The 21,592-nt window shown below is 40.9% G+C and overlaps 2 protein-coding genes across 10 annotated transcripts; both read right to left on the bottom strand.

Annotated features, from left to right (window-relative positions):
- Nucleotides 1-364: 364 nt before the first annotated feature.
- lactb (lactamase, beta) lies at nt 365-3,546 on the bottom strand. 2 transcript variants are annotated; one of them, XM_079345703.1, is made up of 6 exons: nt 2,996-3,546; nt 2,816-2,882; nt 1,817-2,007; nt 1,398-1,713; nt 1,142-1,307; nt 365-980 (listed from the first exon to the last, which is right to left on the bottom strand). In XM_079345703.1, exons 1-6 carry the CDS (start codon nt 3,365-3,367, stop codon nt 455-457), a joined length of 1,638 nt encoding a protein of 545 aa, XP_079201829.1. In that variant the 5' UTR covers nt 3,368-3,546; the 3' UTR covers nt 365-454. The 2 variants fall into 2 exon arrangements, with proteins under 2 accessions (XP_079201829.1, XP_079201830.1); XM_079345704.1 differs by having other exon boundaries at nt 3,008-3,544.
- An 813-nt stretch (nt 3,547-4,359) lies between these two features.
- Nucleotides 4,360-15,519, bottom strand: tpm1 (tropomyosin 1 (alpha); the record flags this gene model as incomplete). Of its 8 annotated transcripts, none has more annotated exons than XM_079345654.1 (10): nt 15,283-15,518; nt 14,800-14,925; nt 14,467-14,592; nt 11,481-11,614; nt 11,015-11,132; nt 9,994-10,064; nt 9,133-9,208; nt 8,850-8,912; nt 8,682-8,751; nt 4,360-5,181 (listed from the first exon to the last, which is right to left on the bottom strand). In XM_079345654.1, exons 1-10 carry the CDS (start codon nt 15,394-15,396, stop codon nt 5,099-5,101), a joined length of 981 nt encoding a protein of 326 aa, XP_079201780.1. In that variant the 5' UTR covers nt 15,397-15,518. The 8 variants fall into 8 exon arrangements, with proteins under 8 accessions (XP_079201780.1, XP_079201776.1, XP_079201775.1 ...); XM_079345648.1 differs by lacking the exons at nt 4,360-5,181; nt 14,467-14,592 and adding exons at nt 6,947-7,177; nt 8,046-8,124 and having other exon boundaries at nt 15,283-15,517; XM_079345647.1 differs by lacking the exons at nt 4,360-5,181; nt 14,800-14,925 and adding exons at nt 6,947-7,177; nt 8,046-8,124 and having other exon boundaries at nt 15,283-15,514.
- Between the last annotated feature and the right edge of the window lie 6,073 nt (nt 15,520-21,592).

The raw sequence follows: 21,592 nt of genomic DNA on the forward strand, positions 1-21,592 counted from the left end.
TTCCTGATTTATGTAGAGGGTGGTCCTCAAACTCCTTTACCTGTGACATAGAAGTTTTAGATGTAGCTTGCTGATTTAAATATTAACAACTGTTATCTCTTGATTAGGACTTCTTTCATATTGATCTAGAAATGTCAACCTGTAAATTGTAGCTGTAAAAGCTTTTAAATATAGAATTGCAGGAACCTTTGTTTTACGCCCACAAAGTCCCGACGGAAGTCAGTGGCGTTCTTTGTGCTACATATACAGTCACCTGCCTCCACCTAGTGGCTGTTAGACTTCACTGACAAGTGATGTGGTGGACAGTACAGTAAGAGTTGTAGTACATGATTTGAGAAATACATTTTAAAAACAGGTGGAAAAATTGAGTTTTTCAAAAGCTTTATCAAAACTACATGAAATTATTTATAATCAGTCAAATGTAAAATCAAGTTTGCCTGGCGACAACTCACTCTTACAGGCCTCTGGTTTTGTCAAACTCATGCGCAATTTTAAGTGCTGTGCTGTTAAGTCCCACAGACTGCATGTTAGTGATAATGGTTACCACCACCCCTTGTGGGAGGATGGGGGGCCGTCTTTTGCTCTCCCTTATCTCCTCACTGGGAAGTACCAGGAGGACGCTGCTGGCCCCAACAGCACCTCCTGTGTGCGATACATAGTGTCTGCGTTTCCTGCACTGACCATATTTCTGTTCTTTCTCCACTACGAGCCAGCCTTGGGCATACAGTCCGTCCTTATCCCAGCTGGCCTCAGTCCGATCAACCGGTATCCACAGATCTATGGCTGTTTGAGGTTTGAGGAAGCCAGGGAGCAAACCCTGAGTGTCCTTCAGGTGGGCCACCTGGTAGCTGTAGAGCACAGCATTACCAAACAGCAGCAAGTCAGCAGCAGTGGAGAGGAAGCCACCTCCTGCCCACTTGTAGGAGTTGTCTACATAGGGGCAGTTCACAACACGTCCCCTCTTGTTGAGATGATAAAACCTATGGAAAAGCATCAACAAAAATCAAACATCTCCTTATTAAATAAAAAAAAAAAAAGAGAAAATCACAAGCTCTATTCCCGATATAACTGGAGTGTTCCCGCTGTACTCAGCGGTGATGGGTCAGTGTGTTAAAACGTAAGATCGTAGATGATAGATTACCTAGAGCGGTGGTAAATAATAGGGTCATTCTCTTCAGGCACAGTATTAACCATTCCTAGCTCCCGAAACATGTTCATCATTAGGTCCAGGAAGCGCTGACCTGCAGCTCGCTCCATAACAGCGCTGAGCAGGGTGAAGGCATGGGTGGAGTACAGAAAAGTAGTGCCTGCACATATTAAATAAATGTATTTTTCATTAGAGCGTTAACACTGAATTTGAATCGTGTTTCATTTATTTAGACAAATATGTGATTTACCGGGTTTGAAAATGAGCGGGTCATCCTTAAAGAGGCCCAGGGCATGGGTGACACTTTCAAAGTTGTCCTTTAAGTAATACTCTTCCTGTTCAAACTCTTTTTTCTTCTGAGTCTGAGCACTACCTTTGCCTTTCTGTTCTGTTGCAGTGGGTATCGCTTTGTTTTCAGATGAGCTCTTTCCATCCTCTCTCTCTTTTACTGGGGGCTTTAACAGTCGCTTGGCTTTCTCCTTGTCCTCTTTGACTTTCTTTGCATCCTTCTCATAATGTCGTATACCACTTAGGTGGGAAAGAAGCATGCGAGGGGTTATCGTGACCTGAAAGAAAAGGATCATTTATAAGTATGTAAGCTGTACACACAAAAAGAAGATATTATTGCTGATAAAAAAAAATCTCAGACATCTGGTTCAAGAAGCTTACATCCTGTCCATCAAATTGTTTCTGGGGAAATTCCGGGACATATTGCTGGACAGGCATATCAAGATCCAATTTCCCCTCCTCGCGCAGTCGTGCAGCTGCTGCAGATGTGAGGGGCTTACTGATGCTGGCAATTCGCATCACTGTTTCTGGGCTGCATGGCACACGGTTCTCCAAATCAGCATAACCCATCCCTAAATTACAATTACATGTAGAATTTAAATGCATTTTGTAAAATTCTTCCTTAAAAAAAAATACACATGTTTAAGACTCCTTTCCTAGGAAAGAAAAATAATACTTCAGACCTTTCACAAAAATGAAAAATACAAGGAAAAGGGATGATCCTTAGTTTCACATCTGACTCTGTTGGGACAGGCTGCTCTGTGCTGGCTGAGTTCATGGCACAAAAAAAGGCCTATTTTAGTTAACAACTAATATGGGCAACAAGTGTTTTGAGGCAAACAAAGCTGAAGCTGAAATGCACTCTGTAAACAATTTATCGGTCCCATAGTGGCCACTGTTATTCCAATAGCCCACTGATAATAATGGTACTTGCGTTACATTAATGTAACAAGACACTTGTCTTGGAGCGTCATATAGGACCCGCTTTTTATTTAAATAGAATATCATTTTGTTTAAATTACTCATGTTTAGGTTCCAACACATGTTAGAGAATGTATCCTCGGCTGTGGATTATTGTGGGTGGATAATTTACATTTATTTTACCAATGTACAAAAGTTGACAAAGGCAAATGTTTGAGAAACATTAATGAAAGGGAGGTTTGCTTTGGTGGATGTCAGACCTTATAGACATTACTCTAATTAAGCCATAATTACTGTTGCGGGTTCAAGTTCACAGTCGTATAATAATACATTTTATTTATGGAGATCTTACAAGCAGGGTAAGTTATACTACCTTGGATCGGGGGATAATAGCTTCACTTTATGCATTTATTTATATAAATAATAGGCGTAAAAAAAGTGGACTTTGCTGGCACCAACCTTCACACCAGACTTGAACCCCATCCACAGAGACCCCAACCACCAGACCTGGAGCCCCAACCTCAGCCTGCAATGAACAACAACGACTCAGATTAGAGATTAAAGGTCAAAGTGACCAGGGATAAAATGAAAGCGCATGGATCAACAGGCCAATGAACTACTAACAAGTTGCAGGCCTACCTCTGTGCCTACCTTTATCCGCTCCAGGAGGTCTCGACTAACTTTGATCGGCTCTCTGTATTGATCAGCCCTGTATGAAGTATCATCACAGGAGGTGTTGGATTTGTCCACCTGGTACTTCAGTCCCACAGCTAAAGCAATTCCCAAACCAACCCCACACATCCAAATCCTAGACTTTGATCCGTATTTGAAGTAGTCTCTCTTTGTCCCTCCGACATATCGTCTTTGTTGTTGAATATAAAAACAGCGTGTATCTGAATGTGGCTGCTTGTGTGTAAGATTGACTCGCAGTCCAGCTCGCGAGGGAGATTCGCGCGCTGTTAGGAGGCTACCTGTGGCACAAAAACGACTTGGCCAAAATAAGCGAGACATTTCTTAATCTGTTGCTTTCCTCGCCTCCTCTCATTGACGCTAACTTTCCCTCCCTGCTATTTAGCGAGCTCCGGGGTAAACAACGCTCGCTTCCTGTTAGCATCGTCGAGCCAGACCAAATAAATCAAACCACGATCACTCGAATTCAAGCTCAAAAAGGATCATTCACTGTGGGGCAAAGTGTAGTGCGCAGCCTGTCAAGAGCGTGTAATTACTTACAAAGAAATAAAGACTCGACAAGAGCCTAGTTGTCTTACAAAGACTGGTACTGGCGTGACACGTTTTTGAACAAGGCTACTTTTTGTTGTCCTTTACCCACAGGTGTGTCAGGGAGAACCACACCGAATGAAAGAAAGCATTGAGTAGACAAGGAACGTCAAGGCTAATGAATTCATACCCAAACCATATTCAAAGCTGCTTATGTTGAGGAGACTCTGGTTGTCCATTTGGAGAAAGGCTACGAGATCAGTATTATGCAACTCCTATGTAGGCTACATGACATGGAAGGTCGAGATTTTAGTAAATTATGGGGCACATAGCATAATAACCATGACAGGGGCTTCTCTTTGTTGATTCTTTTATGGTAATTTGTTCAACTTGAAAGAGGAAAGAACATATTTATATAGGCTTTAATAATATTAAATCTATTTGTAAAGCCATAAATTGTAACATATCCAATGAAAGCATGAAGGTTTTATTCTAAAGACTACATCGCACACAGGCACAGTTACGCCCCTCTTATCTCCTCAAAAGTGCAACAGAGTTTGCAAAATCACTTTCACAGAGGTCCTGCGAAACACTAAGCTGCATCCATCAACAAGTCAAGAATAGTTTGTTAAAAACACAAATGTCTACATACTATCGAGAAGATCTTACATGCACGAGCCCCAAGTAGGTCATTGTTATCAAACATGTGTATTGTATTGTAACCAGAAAATCTATAAATACCTTTAGTTTGAGTCACAAGTGATGAAGAAAATTCAAAGTTAAAAAACTTTCAAAACGTGCTTTATTTTCATAGTCTGTACATTTCAGATATGGTAAAAACTTGAAACATCTACATTAACACTATGCGAAAACATTGCACAACCAGATGATCGAAAGAATACTAAACAGAAAATTTTGAACCGTGTTTTCACAGAAGAGCCAAAGAAAATTTCAGTAATTGCTTTACAAAACAGTAGCACCAGTATACAGAACAAAAGGCATATAGCCAATGTATACTTAGACTTGTCTTTTGAAAAACAGTTTTTCTTAAAGAATGCAAAATGTGCGCAATGTTGAGATTAAACTTGGTGCAAAATTTCCTCACTTTGTCCTTTGGTTTGTGCATAGTAAATGTGGAATGGATCGTACCAGATCATCTTCAAAGCAGTTGTAAAAAATCTTTGTAACCAATGACATGACGTGACATTTCACCAGATGACTCATCACAAGAGGAAAACAAGAAACTATCTCAATTGCAAAAGGCGTTCAACATGAAGATAAAAAGTGACTTGAACAATCTTGTTCCTCTTTAGGCTTTATCAAAGGGAATGGTTACGCTTTGCTTCCTCGTAGCTTTGCTCCTTGGTCGAGTCTAGCTGAAGGCAGGACGGTGCAATAGGAATAGCATCTGGCTGTTTGAGCTTCACCATGAGCAAAGTAAGATAAGAGGGGTTTATGGTAAGCAAGGTGCAAGTAAAAAAAAAAAGCCAAAACCACAGTGTGTGGGGGGGTCGGACTGTGCCTTCACAAATTATTCAGTTCCATTAGAGTCTGGTCCAGCATCTGGTGCATGTCGAGGTTCTCTTCTTTAGCATGCGACAGTTTCTCTGTTAGAACATTAAAAATGGACAAGTTTTAATGTCACACAAGCCAGCACAAGTGAGTCAGTCGGTTAACTTGGGTTAATAATCGAGCTGGCTACATAACAGAAGTGAGTTTTTAGGTTCGAGTCTTTTTAAACACACCCCACATTTCACTGACAGAAAACAAGAACACATTAACTTCACAACATAACACTGATATTATGTTATGCAAGCTATCATGCAAACTGGTTACAACAAAGTTTGTAATAATACACACAAACAGCAAACCATGAGGTGTGATAATTGCATGACCTTATAGTCTAGGTTGTAAGACTAGAAAATGATACACAGTGACTGAGATTCCCTGAATTTCATTATAATACAGCCACACCTACTTTAACAGCAACATACGTTTCAAACAGTGCTGGCCTCCAACGTGGTAAAACGAGGAGTTTTGAAGCACTTTTTTATTTATTTATTTATCTGATTGTCATTCACACATCCCAAACTAAACCTTAATAAACACAGCAGACATTCACACAATTCAGTCGTTATTCAAAGCAATGCGAAGTTCATTAGTGAGGAGACGGTGTTTTTCAAGTTGCTGGAAGAGGCGATCTTTGCAGTCAGAAAGCAAGACAGAAAAACAGAGAGAGGACACTAAGTCAGAGGTAAATAGAAAAAAAAGAGAACGAGCAAAGCCTGTGGAGACCTACCTTCTGTACTAAAACCTTTGGGAGACTTTTTAAATCTTTATAAAAAAAGCTGAACAGTCGTCAGTTAACACAGCAATGTTTTAGTGATGTACTTGTAAGATGTTTTTGCCTGATTCAGCATGATAGAAAAGTGTGTAAAGTAAGAGCAGAGGATGAAGATATGAAATAAGGTTAAAGAATGGCAGTGAGCCTAACCCTTCAAATACATTAGAATTAAGTGGCAACAAAACAGAGAAAAATCTAATCTGCCACATTGATCAAATTATTGTCCATTAAAAGAGCATGTTGTGAAATGCTTGAATTCAGCCGATCAAGAACAGATCTGTATAAAGTATAACTGAGAGTTGACGATTTAGCAGCTGAAGTTGCTTGTGTTGCTTTTTTTTAGAATGGCTTTTTCATGCTTCACTGTTGTTCTGCAGTCCCACGCTACGAAAGACAATCGCTCACTTTCTCTCATCTGTCTGTGTCGGAATTGATTGAGATGACTTTAATGAAAACACTCAGCATGTGGGATTGCACATTTATTTCAATATATGACAGGATACTGTTTATCATACAAAGCCCATGTGTCATGATCGCGGAGCAATTTCTTCCAAGTTTCTTTTTTCTTTCAACAAACAGATAAGGCTCAACAAAGTTTACTTTCTATTCTGTATTCCACTGCTTTTACCAATACTTCCTCATCCTCCTCACAACAATCCAACACTAACTCCTTCAAATTCTCTAATCTTTCACTTCAGCTTGTCCTGACTCTAGTACTAAACGTTAAAAATGGTATGCATGGATGAGTCTCAAACGCTTCGAGTGTAGACAGCTCAGCCCGGCTTTTCGTTAAGTACCTGCAGTTGTTTGAAACTTCTGTGCTTCAAGCGACAGTCCTAATATCTCAGCTTCACAAAACAACGGTTGACATTAAATAAACAGGGTTACGCTCAACTTGTGGTTTGAGGAGATGAAGAACAACATCCAAAAATAACTTAAAACAAAAAGGCTTCCTGGTTTTATTAGAGCCGATTAAAAATAAATAGAAAGGAAAAAAAAGAGAACAAAAAAAGGACAGAGTAAAGAGATACAGCTTACACAGAAGGAAGGGTGTTTATTTTTTTACACAATGCAGAAAGATTCTAGGATTCTGTACAAGAGATGGGATGCACTTAATGTTGACATGAGGATGAAGACATGAGGAGGGTGGGAAGAAATGGCAGAGAGAAGGGAAGGGAAAATGGAGAGCAGGCTGAAGAGAGCAGACAGATGTTGCTCAGCCGGCAGAAGACGTCTTTGATGAGGTGTGAAAAAATTATCTGTGTGGGAAAGAAAAAGTAGAGTGAACCAGGGGGCCGAGGCGGGACCTACGGAAATACTGAGGCGCGCACAGCAAAACAGGAGAACCACACGAGTCACAGCAACGACCACAAAACTACATCAGCATTGTAGTTTAAGAGGAAAGATAGACGGTTCTGCTTCAAATGCAAGGAGCAGCACTAAAACACATACAACATTATAGACACGGGGCGATGTCTAAATGTGGTGGGGGGGAGAGGCTCTTCTTTAGCTACATTTAAGGCTGACAGACAACCTTCGATCTCTAAAATCTCTGAATAAAAGGGGAACCTCACAAACACCCAGCGGCCTTTCTTCTGGACGGAAGCAGACCGTGTTAGTAGCAAAGAGAAGGGGAATCACAAATACGGTGTGTGAGTCAGAGTCACTGAGATGCATTCCTTAAAAATAGTCAATAACATGTCAGTGGAAAACTTGCATGCTCTGCTTGGGATGTCAAAATATCACGCAAGATTTACTTTGAAATTAGACGATGAAAAAAATGCAAAGACTGACTTAATAAAACGTTTTTTTAAAAAAGGTACAAATTGCAACTTCGCCCTGTATAAAACGACTTACGGTCTCAAATCGCAGTGATATAGTTATCAGGAAAACATCAATGAAGGTTTAGCATAAGAAATAATCACTGTGAGTGGGCTTCAGTTACATCATTAATGTTTAAGAATGTCCGCTTCGGGTAAAGGGAGAGTCTAGTTCTGATGGATATATGGAAGAATCAAAGGGAAACCAAACGGTTGTAGATGTGCCTTTGGTGCAAAGGGAGGAGGCATGCAGTAGGGTCGAGAGGGTGAAGACGGAACATGCAGACACAGCAAAGTAGAGAATTACATGGAGGTCATGTCGTTGAGGGCGTGGTCCAGCTCCTCGCTGATGGCCTTGTACTTCAGTTTCTGAGAATACAACTCATCTATTGGTGGGCCCGAGGGGTGTAGGGGGAGAGGGAGGGTTGCAGCGCAAAGGGGTGGGGGGGTGGGGGGGAAGATGAAAGGAGCACATAGCAAGGAGGTGAAGGGTGAAGAATCCAGACCATTGACATGACAGGAATAGGTGACAGGAAAAAAAAATTGACAGGGGGGAAAAGAGGAAAACAAGAGTTACATCAGGAAAAACATGGAATGGAAGATAAACAAAAATGGGGGGAAATTCCTCAAAGTCATGAAGAAATGAATCATATGTTTCACTGCCACACTCCTTGAACACCAAGTCTACATTCAGGCCTGATCTCTCTGACAAGTATTAAAGCCATTCTTTCCCATGTTGAACCTCCTAAACCGACCAACTGGGCTTTATTGATGCTAAAGGAACTAAATGAAGATGGTTTCAAAGGGAAACAGAAATAAAGTAAAGGAGCAAAGCAAAGAAAGACCTTAACGTTGTTAAAAGCAGTGAGAACCATCCCTGGCATAAAATAGAGTTCAAAACAACCAGAGACGCATTCTGAGGTTGGAGCTGGAAAAATCATACCTTCCAAGTCATCAATGGTCTTCTCAAGCTTGGCTACTGATCTCTCAGCGAACTCAGCACGAGTCTCAGCCTGTGTGACAGAAACAGATTTATCAGTTAGTCCAGCACTGGACCTGTGACCTGTTTAACTGATCCTGTAAGGCCAGCTAAAGCCTTGTGAAACTTTACCTCCTTCAGCTTGTCGGTGAGGACTTTGATCTCCTCCTCGTACTTGTCCTCCTTCTGTGAGTACTGTGGGACAAAACAAGGAGAGGTGTCAAACAAAGTGGTGCAAAGGGCACACTCAGGATGTCCTAGTATTACACACTGGAACTACTTTTACACAAAATGGTAAAAAAAAAAAAATACATATATATATATGACTACATTTAAGTGTTTCACCAGGTTTTTCTGTTGCCCTTCCATCCAGTCTAATGTGGAGCTGAAGGGTTTGCCACATTATCGCTCTTACCTTCTCTGCCTGGGCCTCCAGTGACTTCAGGTTGTTGGTCACAGTTTTCAACTCTTCCTCAAGCTCAGCGCATTTGCTGGTGTTTTAGACAAGGGGAGGGTCACCGCAAAGGAGAAGAAGGAGGGGAAACAACGGTGGAGGGAACCAGAAGTTTACAAACAAACAGGTGGAGGAGAGGATAAAGAAAAGGGGGAGAGAGGAAACAAATAAATAAGAACTACAGGGATTAAACAAGGAGGGAAGCCCAAGTACCTTTAGAGTGCCTTAACAGAGCAGGAATGTGACTGCAGGTGGTGTGAGTGTTGTTATCTCACAAAGATTAGAGGCTTACAGTGAAGTCAATCATTTCCACATGTAAATATCATGCTCATTTTTAGAGTTATTTGTGCACAGTTTCTGCCGTGTTAGAGGTGTGAAAGAGTCTAAAGTACTCTGAATAAAAGAGCGAAATAGAAGGGGAAAAAAATAACAAAAAAAACCAGCACAGCAAGCAAAGCAGAGGCTTCACTCTGCGGCATGAGCCAAAGTGGGGACACACACTCATCAAACATGTTACGTTTTAGCTTGCAGTACCTGTATGACTGAGGAGTTTAGTGATTTCATGCTTTGCTCCAAAACCCTTAGCTCATCCTCCACTTTCCGAGCTCGTCTGTGAATGGGTGTGGCGCACACGTGCAAGCCAAGACCATTCAAGCCGTGGGGGAGCATGCAAATGACCAGCACATAAGAGTAAGAACAAAGGACACGCTGTTCAAACAGAAACGAGTCCAAACACTTTTGACGTTAGTGCTTAAAGCTCAGAGTGGTGAAACATGCAGGTGTAAGTGCACGTCTGATGTGGGTAAAGGGGAAAGTTCTTACCCCTCTGACAGCTCAGCGCGCTCCTCTGTGCGCTCAAGATCACTCTCAATGATGACCAGTTTACGGGCGACCTTTGGGTGCAGCATAACAAAGTGTTACAATGCAACAACAAAAAGCCAGTGGAAGGTTTTTTTAAACACACAGATAAGATTAAACTACTTATATACATACAGATGATGATGAATACATTTTATGAGTTGCTTAATGGATACTCTGATGTAGTATTAAGGAGTCACATGAAACTCTCGAGTTAAATATTGTACTGTATCTTATATGCTGGTACAACCAGATGTTGTGAATGAATTCTGATCTTTCACTGAAGTGACTGAACCACTGCATGTCTGTCAGTAAAACAAGATTACAACTAAAAGTCCGTCATTAGAAAAGCCTTTTTACGTTTGAACATGTGGGCGTAACCAAGAAAATGTTCCTGAAGTTTCTGTCATGCGACTTTGTCATTCAGTTCATAAATGTTAAATAGTTGAAACTACAATAGAGTGTTCATTCATTAATTATTGGTTGTATAAAAGGGAATCCAAATGTATAGATGATCTTAAAAACTGTTGTGATCTAACACAATTCCCTCTTAAATTTAGTAACTTAGAGGTCAAAAGTATAATAGTTCATGCTTTCACTCTTGAGCTGATCATATTTTTTTAAGAGTTTTTTTTTTTTAAATAACGTTTTGTTTATCTTTTAAAGTGCCTCTTAATGTGAATGTAATGTAATAATATATTTTACCTTTTAAAAAACAGCAGGAAAGGTTTAAATGCTGATTGATAATTCAAATGTTTTAAAGAGTTCAAATACTCCATCACCTGTCCTTTTAAACAAAGAAACTCTCCTTCATGTGAACGGACACAAACACAATTCACAGAGAATTTCACTGGGGAAATCTTCCCTCTTTTCAACAATTATAAAAGGTCTGAGGAAGAATACCGGCTTCCACTACATGTGGGATTGTTGCAACATAGAAGTTAGAAGGGTAGCTGCCAGTTACCAAGGGCTAAAAAAAACTCGCCTCCTCATATTTGCGATCAGCCTCCTCAGCGATGTGCTTGGCCTCTTTGAGCTGGATCTCCTGCAGCTCCATCTTCTCCTCGTCCTTCATGGCCCTGTTCTCAATGACCTTCATGCCTCTGTGGGATGAAACAAACAGTCAAAGGGTGTCAAGAAGCAGCATCGGAGACCAGACAGAGGGACTACAGTCTCCCTGAGGACACATCTGCTTCAGTGTCATGTTGGCTATACACTGAATATATAATTCAAAGGTAAATTAATATCTGATATTTAAGACACAGAATATATAGAATTTGGGGCGTAAGGACACGTCTGCACTATCTGACATCCACTTCTTTCGCAGACAAGCTCTGCTTGTACCCGATACAAAGGGAAGGAAAAACAGCCCATCCACCTGCTCTGTGGAGCAACGGAGCATGATGGCAGAGATCAGACAGTCGGAGTCTGTGCTGCTCATAAGAACCCACCTCTCGCTCTCATCAGCAGCCTTCTCAGCCTCCTCCAGCTTGGTCAAGGCAGTGGCCAGACGCTCCTGAGCACGATCCAACTCCTCCTCAACCAGCTGGATGCGTCTGTTAAGGGAAGCGACATCTGCCTCAGCCTGGGGAGAGGAGAAGAACACGTCAAGCAAACATGGATTGGAGATGCGCATTTTTTACACAACACACGTAAATCAAACAAGTATGGACATTCAAGTCGGCCCAGAGAATGTAGAGAAGATGGTGAATTTGGTTTATTTTTTCAGTGCTGCTCTGAGCACGTTGTTTTTATGCAAGAGGGATGTGTGTAATCAGAAGTGTTTTCCAGGAGGCTTCCTGTGCTCCTCAGTGACTATTATAATTATAACAATGTCCCAGGTTGACAGCAGGTTGAATTCACCGCCTCATTACTAGACTCCCGAGAGTACATTAAGAATGCTTGAGTCAAAGGCCTTGAGACTATTTACTGTAAATGAATGCCTGTAAGACACATAGAGGAGACTTCCTGGATAAATCAGGGTACATGTAATCTTACTTGTCACAAAGTTGCCACAAATTGGCATTCCATATTCCATGGTTTAACAATCTGGTCTCTTCGGAGAAAAACAAAATTGCAATGCATTGTTTTGAGTGAACAAAGAGCAGATCATTTCTTATGTTATTCAAATCTGTGGTTATCATCTTCTGGATGAGTTTTGCATAGGCATAAACACAGGAAACAACTCAAACAAGAGGCCTGACTGACTCTCCTGCAGGTCATGTGAAGGAAAGTGCAGTGTTGGATCAAAATGCACCTGAAGTAGTGAAGCATGACAAGGAAATCACGTATAACCTGTTAACTGGAGCAATGCTTTGAACTCCATTTAAATCTCTTATTTAGTTTTGATGTCAGCCTGCCAGACTGAGCCTGAGATTGACTCTTTATTAAGTGCTTTAAGCTCCTGCACAAAGATGTACTTCCTGTCTTGATAACTACCGTTATATGTTCACACTGTGAAGACCTGTTGTCCTTATATGGGCAAGTCAAAGAGCAAAAGCGACACGACGGGCAACTTAACATGTTGCCACATTTTACTTTGAACTTCCTGTTGTTGGAAATAACATGATCAAATAGATTAACCTGTACACCTGCCAATAAAAAAAACTTCCTGGAATACAGGTCGAACATTTCCGTATCAGTAGAGAGCATCAAATGAGTTGCGAGTGGCTATAAAAAATTTTTTTTTTAAAAACTCATGAAGAATATATGATGCATGTTAAGGAGCGTGAAGCCTATAGCTCAGTTTGCAGGGCACCGAGGTGTATCAACAGAAATCCCGCTATTTCACTGTCCAGACTATTATTTCAAGCTCTCTCTGCAGGACACAAACACACACATCGGGAAGAAGATAATATACAGCCCTATTTCACGACCATTAAGCAGCTTCTGCGTGAGTGTAGCCTAAACATGCTTACTTGTTCCCTTGCTTTCCTGTTCGCCAGCAACTCCTTCTGTAATCTCTCGGCTCTGTCTTCAGCACCGTCTGCTTGCTCTTGTAAGGATTTTATCTTACGTTTTACTGCCTCTAACGATGTAGCTCCGGCCATTTTCGGTACAGACGAGGAACTATATATTTTGTTTTTAAAAAAAGCCTACAAATTGCTGCAACACAATTTTCGAGAAATTGTCAAGCAGCTAGATGACGTGCTGGAGGCTGCGCGAGACAGGCTGAAGGGTGCGCGAGCTCTGCTGAGACGCGCTCTGCAATGCGATGTCGCTTGTCCAGGAAGTAGCACTCATTACAGAAGAGCGGTTAAAATTAAGGCTTCTGTGGGGTTTGAAAAAAAAAAAAAAAGCGTACAACGTAAAAATCTACTGCTATGTCATATTAACAATTTATAATGTGCAATAAAAAAACCCCATACATTTTAATGAGATGAACGCACCAGTGAAAATGATTCAGAGAAGGCAGTTCATGATTAGGCTTGTAGAAAGCTGGCGGAGCGACAGCGCCATCTGCAGGCTAATTGTAATCACTACATGTGGCAGTTAAACTTTAAGTCCTCACTGGAAACACTTCATGCAGGTTTCGTTTGAACACTGTTTTTTTCCTGTTTATATCGAAGCTTATGATTATCTCATGGAAAATAAATAAGCCTAGTATCTGAATTAATTTCCGCTCTGCATACTTAAACATCCGAAAAAAGGAGATACAATATAGCATCAAGTGTGATAAGCTAAAAGTCAGCAGTCTGTAATGAGACTCAATAAAGACTAACCCTGTGGAGAAATCCAATTAAAGGATTATTACAACTGATTTTCCTTCGGTTAATTTAAAGGTTGCACTCAAATTGGATTCGTTTGATTGACTCGTGAAAACAAAGTGTCCCTACTTTAACTTGACCCTGACCCGGTCATGAACCGGATTGTTTAAAAAAGAAAGAAAGATATTTAATCTAAATTATTATCATGCTTTCCCTAAAGGTAGGATATGTTTTATTAAGCATATTGAGCATCACATAGCTGTGTTTATTTTTTAACGAGCTGTCTTACTCTGAGACAGTTTGATGGGGCACTGTCCGTCCCCCCTTCTGTGGTAAGCAGAGAACGTAGCCCGCATGTGAGCTCTATTTTGACCATATAAAGCAGTGGGCTATATTTATCCAGGCGCTCACACTCCTCGCTCCTTAGGACACTGCACATTAGTACTTGACTTTTCACTTTGGAAAAGTCTCTCCGAGACTGAGACATAAGACTGAAATCAAGGCCTAAATAAATTATTACACACTATGGGCAGAAATGTTATACGTTTGCATATGGGTGACTTAAAGTTTCTATTAGTTTCTAATTTTCTTTTATTCATCAGCCAGTCAGACATTCTGTGGGCAGACTTGTGATAGTGCATGTGACCTTTTACAAATACATTGAGAAAAAGAAACGTGTGAGACAGCGTGGTGCAGGAGTGGTGCCTTTGTGAATCCCTTCCATACTTACATCTGCGGCTTTCTTCTCAGCCAGCTCAAGTTTCTCCTGGGCATCTTTAAGAGCCTCGGAATACTTGTCCAACTCATCCTCTGTTCCCTTCAGCTTCTTCTGCAGAGCTACCAAATCGTCCTCAAGCTGAGGTGTGTTTCAGTGCGCAGAAGTTTCAGAGGTGAGCGTGGTGAGGAGATGGAGTTGCGTGAACGCGCAAAGGCGCAAGAGCGCGAACAGAGAGACACAGACGCACAGTAAAGGACAGGACAGGACAGGACAGGACAGGACAGGGGAAGAGAGAAAAAAAGAGAGGAAAAGTTAGGGAAGCTCATGCACGTCAGGATGAGATACCTTGGTGGCTGACTCCTCAGCAGTAATCAGCTTTTCTTCAGCAGTTTGGAACTCCTCAAACACTTTATCCCTTTCGTCTTCAGAAACACGCAATTTCTTTTCCAACTCTCTTATATCGTCCTCTAACTACACATGTATGTAAAAGAAATTATAAAGTTAAACAGCATAAAACAATATTCGGTTCATTATGAAACATATTCCCTTAAATTTATTTAAAAATGCGAATTTTTTTAACTTGCATAGCCAAATGCAAAAATAGATTTAAATACAGGATTTATACCCCCAACCCTCCAAAAAACAACAACAAACAAACAACAAACAAACAAAAAAAAACAATTAATCCTTAATTGGTATTATCCATGAAAGTACTTAATCCGTATTTAGGAGTTGATCCATTAAAATAGCAGTTATAATCTGCTTCTGGTATTCCTGCCTTTCTATTTTTGGGCTTGTCCATAAAAGCAACACAAAAAATCAGCAGACCTGTTTGCTTCTGTCCTCTGCTGATTTCTTGTCTGACTCGGCCTGCTCAGCTCTGTCCAAGGCATTCTCCTTGTCGAGCTTGAGCATCTGCATCTTCTTCTTGATGGCGTCCATGGCTGCTGTTTGTTGACCGGTTGCACCGACAAAACGTCCAAATGAAAACGAAGGAGAGGAGAGGGGCTTAGGGCGTCTGTGCCGAACTGAACACTAAGCTGGAGTGCAGGCGCTGCCTTCCTGTGCCCTGTCAAATATGTACTTTCAAGAGGGGGGAGACTGGATTCCTTTGGACATCCAATACTTTTTTGGAGGGAGGCGTCCGCGGCTGCCGGGCGTTTTTTTTACGGATCTGCATGATGATTCGTTCCTCCCGAACATTTGACGTTTGATACGCCTGTATATGGGCTGTGATGGACAAGCAGGCAGCTCCCATGGGCTTGCTAATGCACAGGAAATATGCAGATGAACATTTCTTTTTAAATCTCTTCATAGTGTCTTTAATTATCTCAATATCCTCTGTCAATGAAATCTAGCTCCTGCTTTATCTTAAAGAGACGTTTTCTATGTTGTTCTTGGACAGTGTTCTTTAATGTCTTACAGTATTTCTCTTATGACAGACTTGGAATGGGACCACAGGCAGCTGCAATTACAGTTTCAAGCAGCTTTTGTCAGAGCAGTCCCTGTTGTTGTGTGTGTATGGGTGTGTTTTTGAGTGTGTTCTGGTGGGTAGGTGAGTGTGAACACCACTGGGAGAAGTTGAATAATCTCAAACCAAGTGTGCCATCTGAGAAGAGATGCTATTGGTAAGGCTAGAAAGCCCTAGAGGCATTGTTCACAGTCTGTGGGCTCAGACAGTGAAGTGTTTACCTGATAATGTATCAGATATCCTCCTTGTAAACTGTTGATGTGTGATGTGACAGAGGCAGCACAGAGTCCAGAAAAGGCCGGCCATGATGGTTTTATTCCTAAATTACAGCAGCTAAGTCTCTGATTGACTTGGCATTTGAGAAATCATAACTGCTTTACAAACATCTTAAAAGGATTGTCTAATTTGATATGCACACAATGGATTTGTAGCTTTAAAGTGTTTTGTATTCTATATACTTCTGTACAAAAATGCACTGGGCCAATGCACAGCTCAAGTGCTCATACTGCAGTGACTGAGGACACACCAAGTGTCTTCCCAAAGACCCTCAGGGATATTTTTAGGACCTCCTTCCCTTACAGTGCACCTGCCTTAGTCTGTAATATGGATCTTAGACGCTGTGCCAAGAGTCCAAAGTCCAACGCTATTAGAGACATCCCCAAAATACTTCTTGTCTTGCCTTGGCTTGTGTCTGTTTTAGAGATTGTTGGTGCTACACCTGGCAGATGTGTTAATGCATTATTTTAATCAGTAGTACAGTATGATGTCCATAGGATGTTAACAATCTTTACAGTAACACTTTGTTTTTATAATTGTAATATTTTTTCCTGTAATCCAGGCATCAGCCCTGTATGAGAATTTGAATGACAGGCATAGCAACAGAAACATGTTTTGTTAATCTCCGGACAGCCCACTTTCATAAAGATTGGAATTGCTATAGGCATGTAAAATACTGCTTAAAGACTTGATCTTGTCTTTGCCATATTTTATTCTATTCTTGATTTGTATCTTCACTAATCAATACTGTACTTTAAGGATCACAAAAGTACTTTTACTTATTCTAATATGCACATAGAACTGCCATATACTGTATAAAAAAGTTAGAAGTTGCTTTTGCTTATATACTTTTGAATATATACTAAGTTCTTTAATTAAAGTGTTGAAATGAATATATAGCATGTCCGTCTAATGTGTCTAAGATATAATTGTTATTGTTTCTTTGAACAGTTTTTCTCTATGTTTTTCAGTCACATTAACATTTCAGAGTTACTAACAGCAGAGCACTGGTTTTAATCTTCATTAGATCTTAATTATCTCAAACAGCATAATGGACACAGGGGAGGTTTATGATGGCACTGTGAATTTGCTCTGGCATGCTGGGAATGGAAATACAGGAAGCGCCATTATGATGTTTTCCTTCAACATATTGGCACAGTAAAAATAGCTCAGGGCCCAGTACGCTCCCTTTGATTAAAGAGTCACAAATCTCTGTATGTGGCCAGGCGTTCTTGAAAGTCACTGCACTCTTATAACAATCCCATTGGAAAATGAAAGGCACTCACTCAATAAGACTGCCCTTGGAGACATAAAGCACTTCTATCTTCTAATATTCACGACACTACTGTATGTGTTTTTAGAAAAAAACAGAAACAAAAGTCCAACACTTTAGATGGTTGTGACGACATAGATTGGATCCAAAAACAGCTTTTTTTTTAAGGCCGTTAAAAACATATCATTTGTGTTCATTGGGAAAAAAATCTGCTCCACAAGGCTTCTTCAGCCTCCAACCAAAACAGCTGATGAAAGCGACTAGAAAAAAACCTGTCAGCCTATTTTCAAACAATCAATTCTGTATGTTTTGAATTGGAAAACCAAAATAATATAACTTTTCATTTTGCAAAAAGAGAACTCTCTTGTAGAAATGCAGTTTTTTTTTCTTCTGTCCAACATCATTGCCAACAAGTCAATTCATTTGTCTTCAGAAATTGCAGAGAGTTATTTCAGTATTCTTCCATAAACAGCTGAAGGGATCTAGAACAACTTAAAGGGGATTCAGTGAGGGTTTTGGACTGTAAATAAAAAAACACACTTGCCACATGAGACAACTGCTTCCCATATTCAGACAATATTTGAGAATGATGTTGGTGATTCAGTGCATGTGGGGCATCTTCATGGGGCGACAGCAGGGTGAGACAGGTGCAGCACTGAGCAGAACACTTATTCACATTCACTACACTTTCATTATCTTTGCTTGGGTTTTATTTAGCGGCCATGGTCATAAACAAGGTTGTTAAAAAAATATGCTATGCAGAACCATATTAAAACATGAGACAACCCTGAGGCCCCATATGTGGTTATGGAGATAACATTAGTAATTATTGATACAAAAGGATGTGGGGAAAAAAATGGGAAAATAACCAGATTTCATGTGGATATTCTAGAAGTGCGACCCCCCCTTCCCCCCTCCCCCTCCCCCCTCCCCCCTCTCTCAGACTTATATATGCGTAACTTTGTAGCCACAAGGTTGTAGTGCAGCTTGTCCTCTTTCCAACTGAAGTGACACGGCCGCCTTAACAGGAGCTTTAATGCTAATGCTTCAAGACTACATTAGTTAATCTGTTAGGCCTACTGTAACAACCCAGTACGCATCAGGCATGTTGGGTTGTTCCCTTCACAGTCAGCATGGAGCTGATCTCTACTTGTGTCTGAAGTCATGTTTGAATCTAAAGACCCCTGAGAAGGGCACGCAAGGTTATTTTATGGTTAGGACGTCTATCACAATGCATGTTGTAATACACACACTAAAGGAAATCTTTAATGGCTTGATCCTGACCAAAATGAAACTGCTATGGAACACGTTTGATTGATTTCTACTGATAGGGAGCGACACAGAACAGCAAGAGAATATGAGAGTGTAGGTTCCCCTCCATGTTAAACACACAGCCACAGAGTGAAACTCTGAGGAGCAGAGCATTGGCATGCTCCTTGTCAAATACCATCTGAAGATTTCTGCAGACATCAACCAGATATATATAGAGAGACCTCCTTGGCTCCTTGAGGCGGCACCCATGGGATTAGATAGCTCCATGCAGGGGCATAATCATTTAGCATAGCAAAAAGGGAGAGGGGGTACAGCTGAAAGGGAGGGGAAGGAACCCAAGCTGTAACCCAAGCTTAGGCGATGGCCTAGTGCCACATGGTTTATTCACTGTAATGTTCCACTGACATACTGGTAGCTGTAAGGCTAAAACTAGTATATTTGTGAGCACAGTCAGACATTAACCACTTCCACTGCGTAGACAGCAACAGTATTTTATAGGACGGATAGTGGTAATTTGTCTGTGACACTTTTACTTGCACAGTCAGCAAGTGTGATGATGAATCTGTCATTAAAGGGGACACATTCTGAAAACGTTTTTGAACACATATTTGGGTAACCTGAGTGTCTACCAACCTACAAAATGTAAAATAAAGCCATCCAGTCCTTTGTTTGTGGTCTGCATAAGTCTTACCACACAGATAAAAATACTCAGTTTCAGATATTCTCCACTTGTGACATCATAAGTTGGATTGTGGTGAAAATATACCCGCCCCTCCCCTGGTATCTCCACCCATGGACTCCACCCCCAGCTTAGAGCTGAACTTCTGTGCAGGTCCATAATGTTTATTCTCGCTTCAGGGGTGGGGTGTCTACTCAGGAAACTTAGGAGGGGGCTTACTCCATTTAAAGAGACACACACACCAAAACTGAGCGTTCAGAGAGAGTTGGTTTATACAGGGTCACAAACCTCCTCTGATGGTTGATTCATGTTTTCATTTCATATTTTGACCAAACCACATCGCATGTTTCATTTAGACCACAGGGGACTGGTTGAAAAGTGGTATAATATGGCCTCTTTAGGGGTGTAAATCATATGTCCCAGAGTCAGCTGCAGTTTTATTAAAACTTTTTTTTTGTTACTGGAAAGTGAAATGCTTTATTAGCTGCTTAAAAATCAATATATGGCATACTTCATAATTGAAGGAGCCAAATTCCTGGGGTTTGAAGGTCACATATTTTAGCTGCAGGTGCTCCATTGAAGATGGGTAGCTTTCCTTTTGTGCCAAGTTTTTGCTCAGTTCAGGCAGCTACTGATAAGTGAGAGGATCTGTCATCTCTCCGGCTATAAAGACCCGTGATAATCTCTTACAGGCCAGGAATGGGGCACAAACTTTTCAGTCTGACTTGGCTTTATAGAAATCATTTAGATTGTACTGTGGTTAACCTTGGGAAAGTGTGCAAAATTTGCTCCTGTATAATCTTTGATATTTCTAAAGAGAAGGTCTGAAATGATGGATGATCATACTTTGTTCTTGCACAGCTGCATCGGTCAAAGTAGAGATTTATATAAATGTTTAAATTCCAAATGAAAGAGGAGAAGTTTGCAAAGAAGCCTCAGCAACCCATGCAACTAGGATTTCTGGAGAGAAAACAAGCTGAGCTGTAAAGTAAAAATACCAAAAGTGAGGGCTTCCAGTACTGGAAACACAAATGTGGGATAATGGAGGAATATTTGTGGCCTCGGTAGGACTCCTCCCTGACTGTTTGTTTGTGTTCCCCCTCTGCAGATGGGGACGCAGAGAGGCAAAGAATGTCAGCCATATCTGATGCTGCTTACTAAAAAGAGGGGAGGAGAGAAAGCATTTGGGGGGGAACTGTCACGATTCATTTAAAATTCATGCAGGATGCCACGCCAGAGTCGTAGTGTAAAATTAAATTCTCAAACATGTCAGAGCACGAATACTAGATCAGAAAGGCTAAATTTGTGTGACACTCTGCAAAACAGATCTGTCTTCAATTTAGGAAAACAACACTTTTTTTGCACTTTGGTCATGTTTATTTGTACACAGTGAAGGGCATGTCGAGAGGAAAGCAGAGAGTAAATGATTGTTTACAGGCAGCTTGAACTTCTTCCAGCTCAAGATAAGGGATTCTTTCCAAACCGTTTGGGTTTGTCCTGCTCAGAAATTCTCCCCTCAGGGATCAGAGGCTGCTGCAAGATCTTGTTAAACCGTTGATATAAATGCTCTTTTTCCGACAAAATTGTTCCTTGCTCATTCTCATTTTGTAGTCAACAGCTGCCCAGCATCTTGTCAATAGCCCCTCTTTAAATATTTGCCTTCAATCTCTGGCCCCTTATGTCACAAGGCTAGAAGTTTCCGTGTTTGCCCGCAGAGGGAGAATCTTTCATACATGTGTCCATATAAGGGGCTCTCTGGTGTAAGGGAGGTAGAGGAGACAGAGGAGAGGAGAGGGTGAAGTTGTGGGGGCTTTTTGTGAGGTCCAAAGACGTACTTGATATTTCCTTCCATTCCACAGGGCTATAAAACTTTTTGGTATGCACTCTGAGCTCAGCCACTGTTCTCCCTGTTACAGTCTTGTCTGTCAGAGCCTGCTGGTGCACAGAACAGACAAAAAAAAGTGGAGACGAGGAGGATGCTCCACATCTATGGTCGTGTGGAACTTGGAAGTTTCCTTTTCTTTATTTTTGTCACTACTCCTCCAAACGTGTCCTCTTTTAAAAACAAGATCTTTCATAGCTTAGCTTTCTTTGAGAGAGGAGTAGTCATCATTAAAACCTTTATAGTCTCCATTCATGGTAAACAAAACCCACTTTTTGAGTTAAA

This window comes from Symphodus melops (assembly GCF_947650265.1).
Source record: "Symphodus melops genome assembly, chromosome: 6".
In the NCBI taxonomy this organism is placed as follows: Eukaryota; Metazoa; Chordata; class Actinopteri; order Labriformes; family Labridae; genus Symphodus; species Symphodus melops.

Bases quoted from the DNA above. Each gene is read 5' to 3' on its own strand.
- lactb (XM_079345703.1), bottom strand. From the start codon at position 3,367: ATGTCTCGCTTATTTTGGCCAAGTCGTTTTTGTGCCACAGGTAGCCTC. The intron at 2,008-2,815 runs GTTGGTGCCAGC...ATTGTAATTTAG, and splicing joins GGTTCAAGTCTGGTGTGAAG to GGATGGGTTATGCTGATTTG. The intron at 1,714-1,816 runs GTAAGCTTCTTG...CTTTTCTTTCAG, and splicing joins AACAATTTGATGGACAGGAT to GTCACGATAACCCCTCGCAT.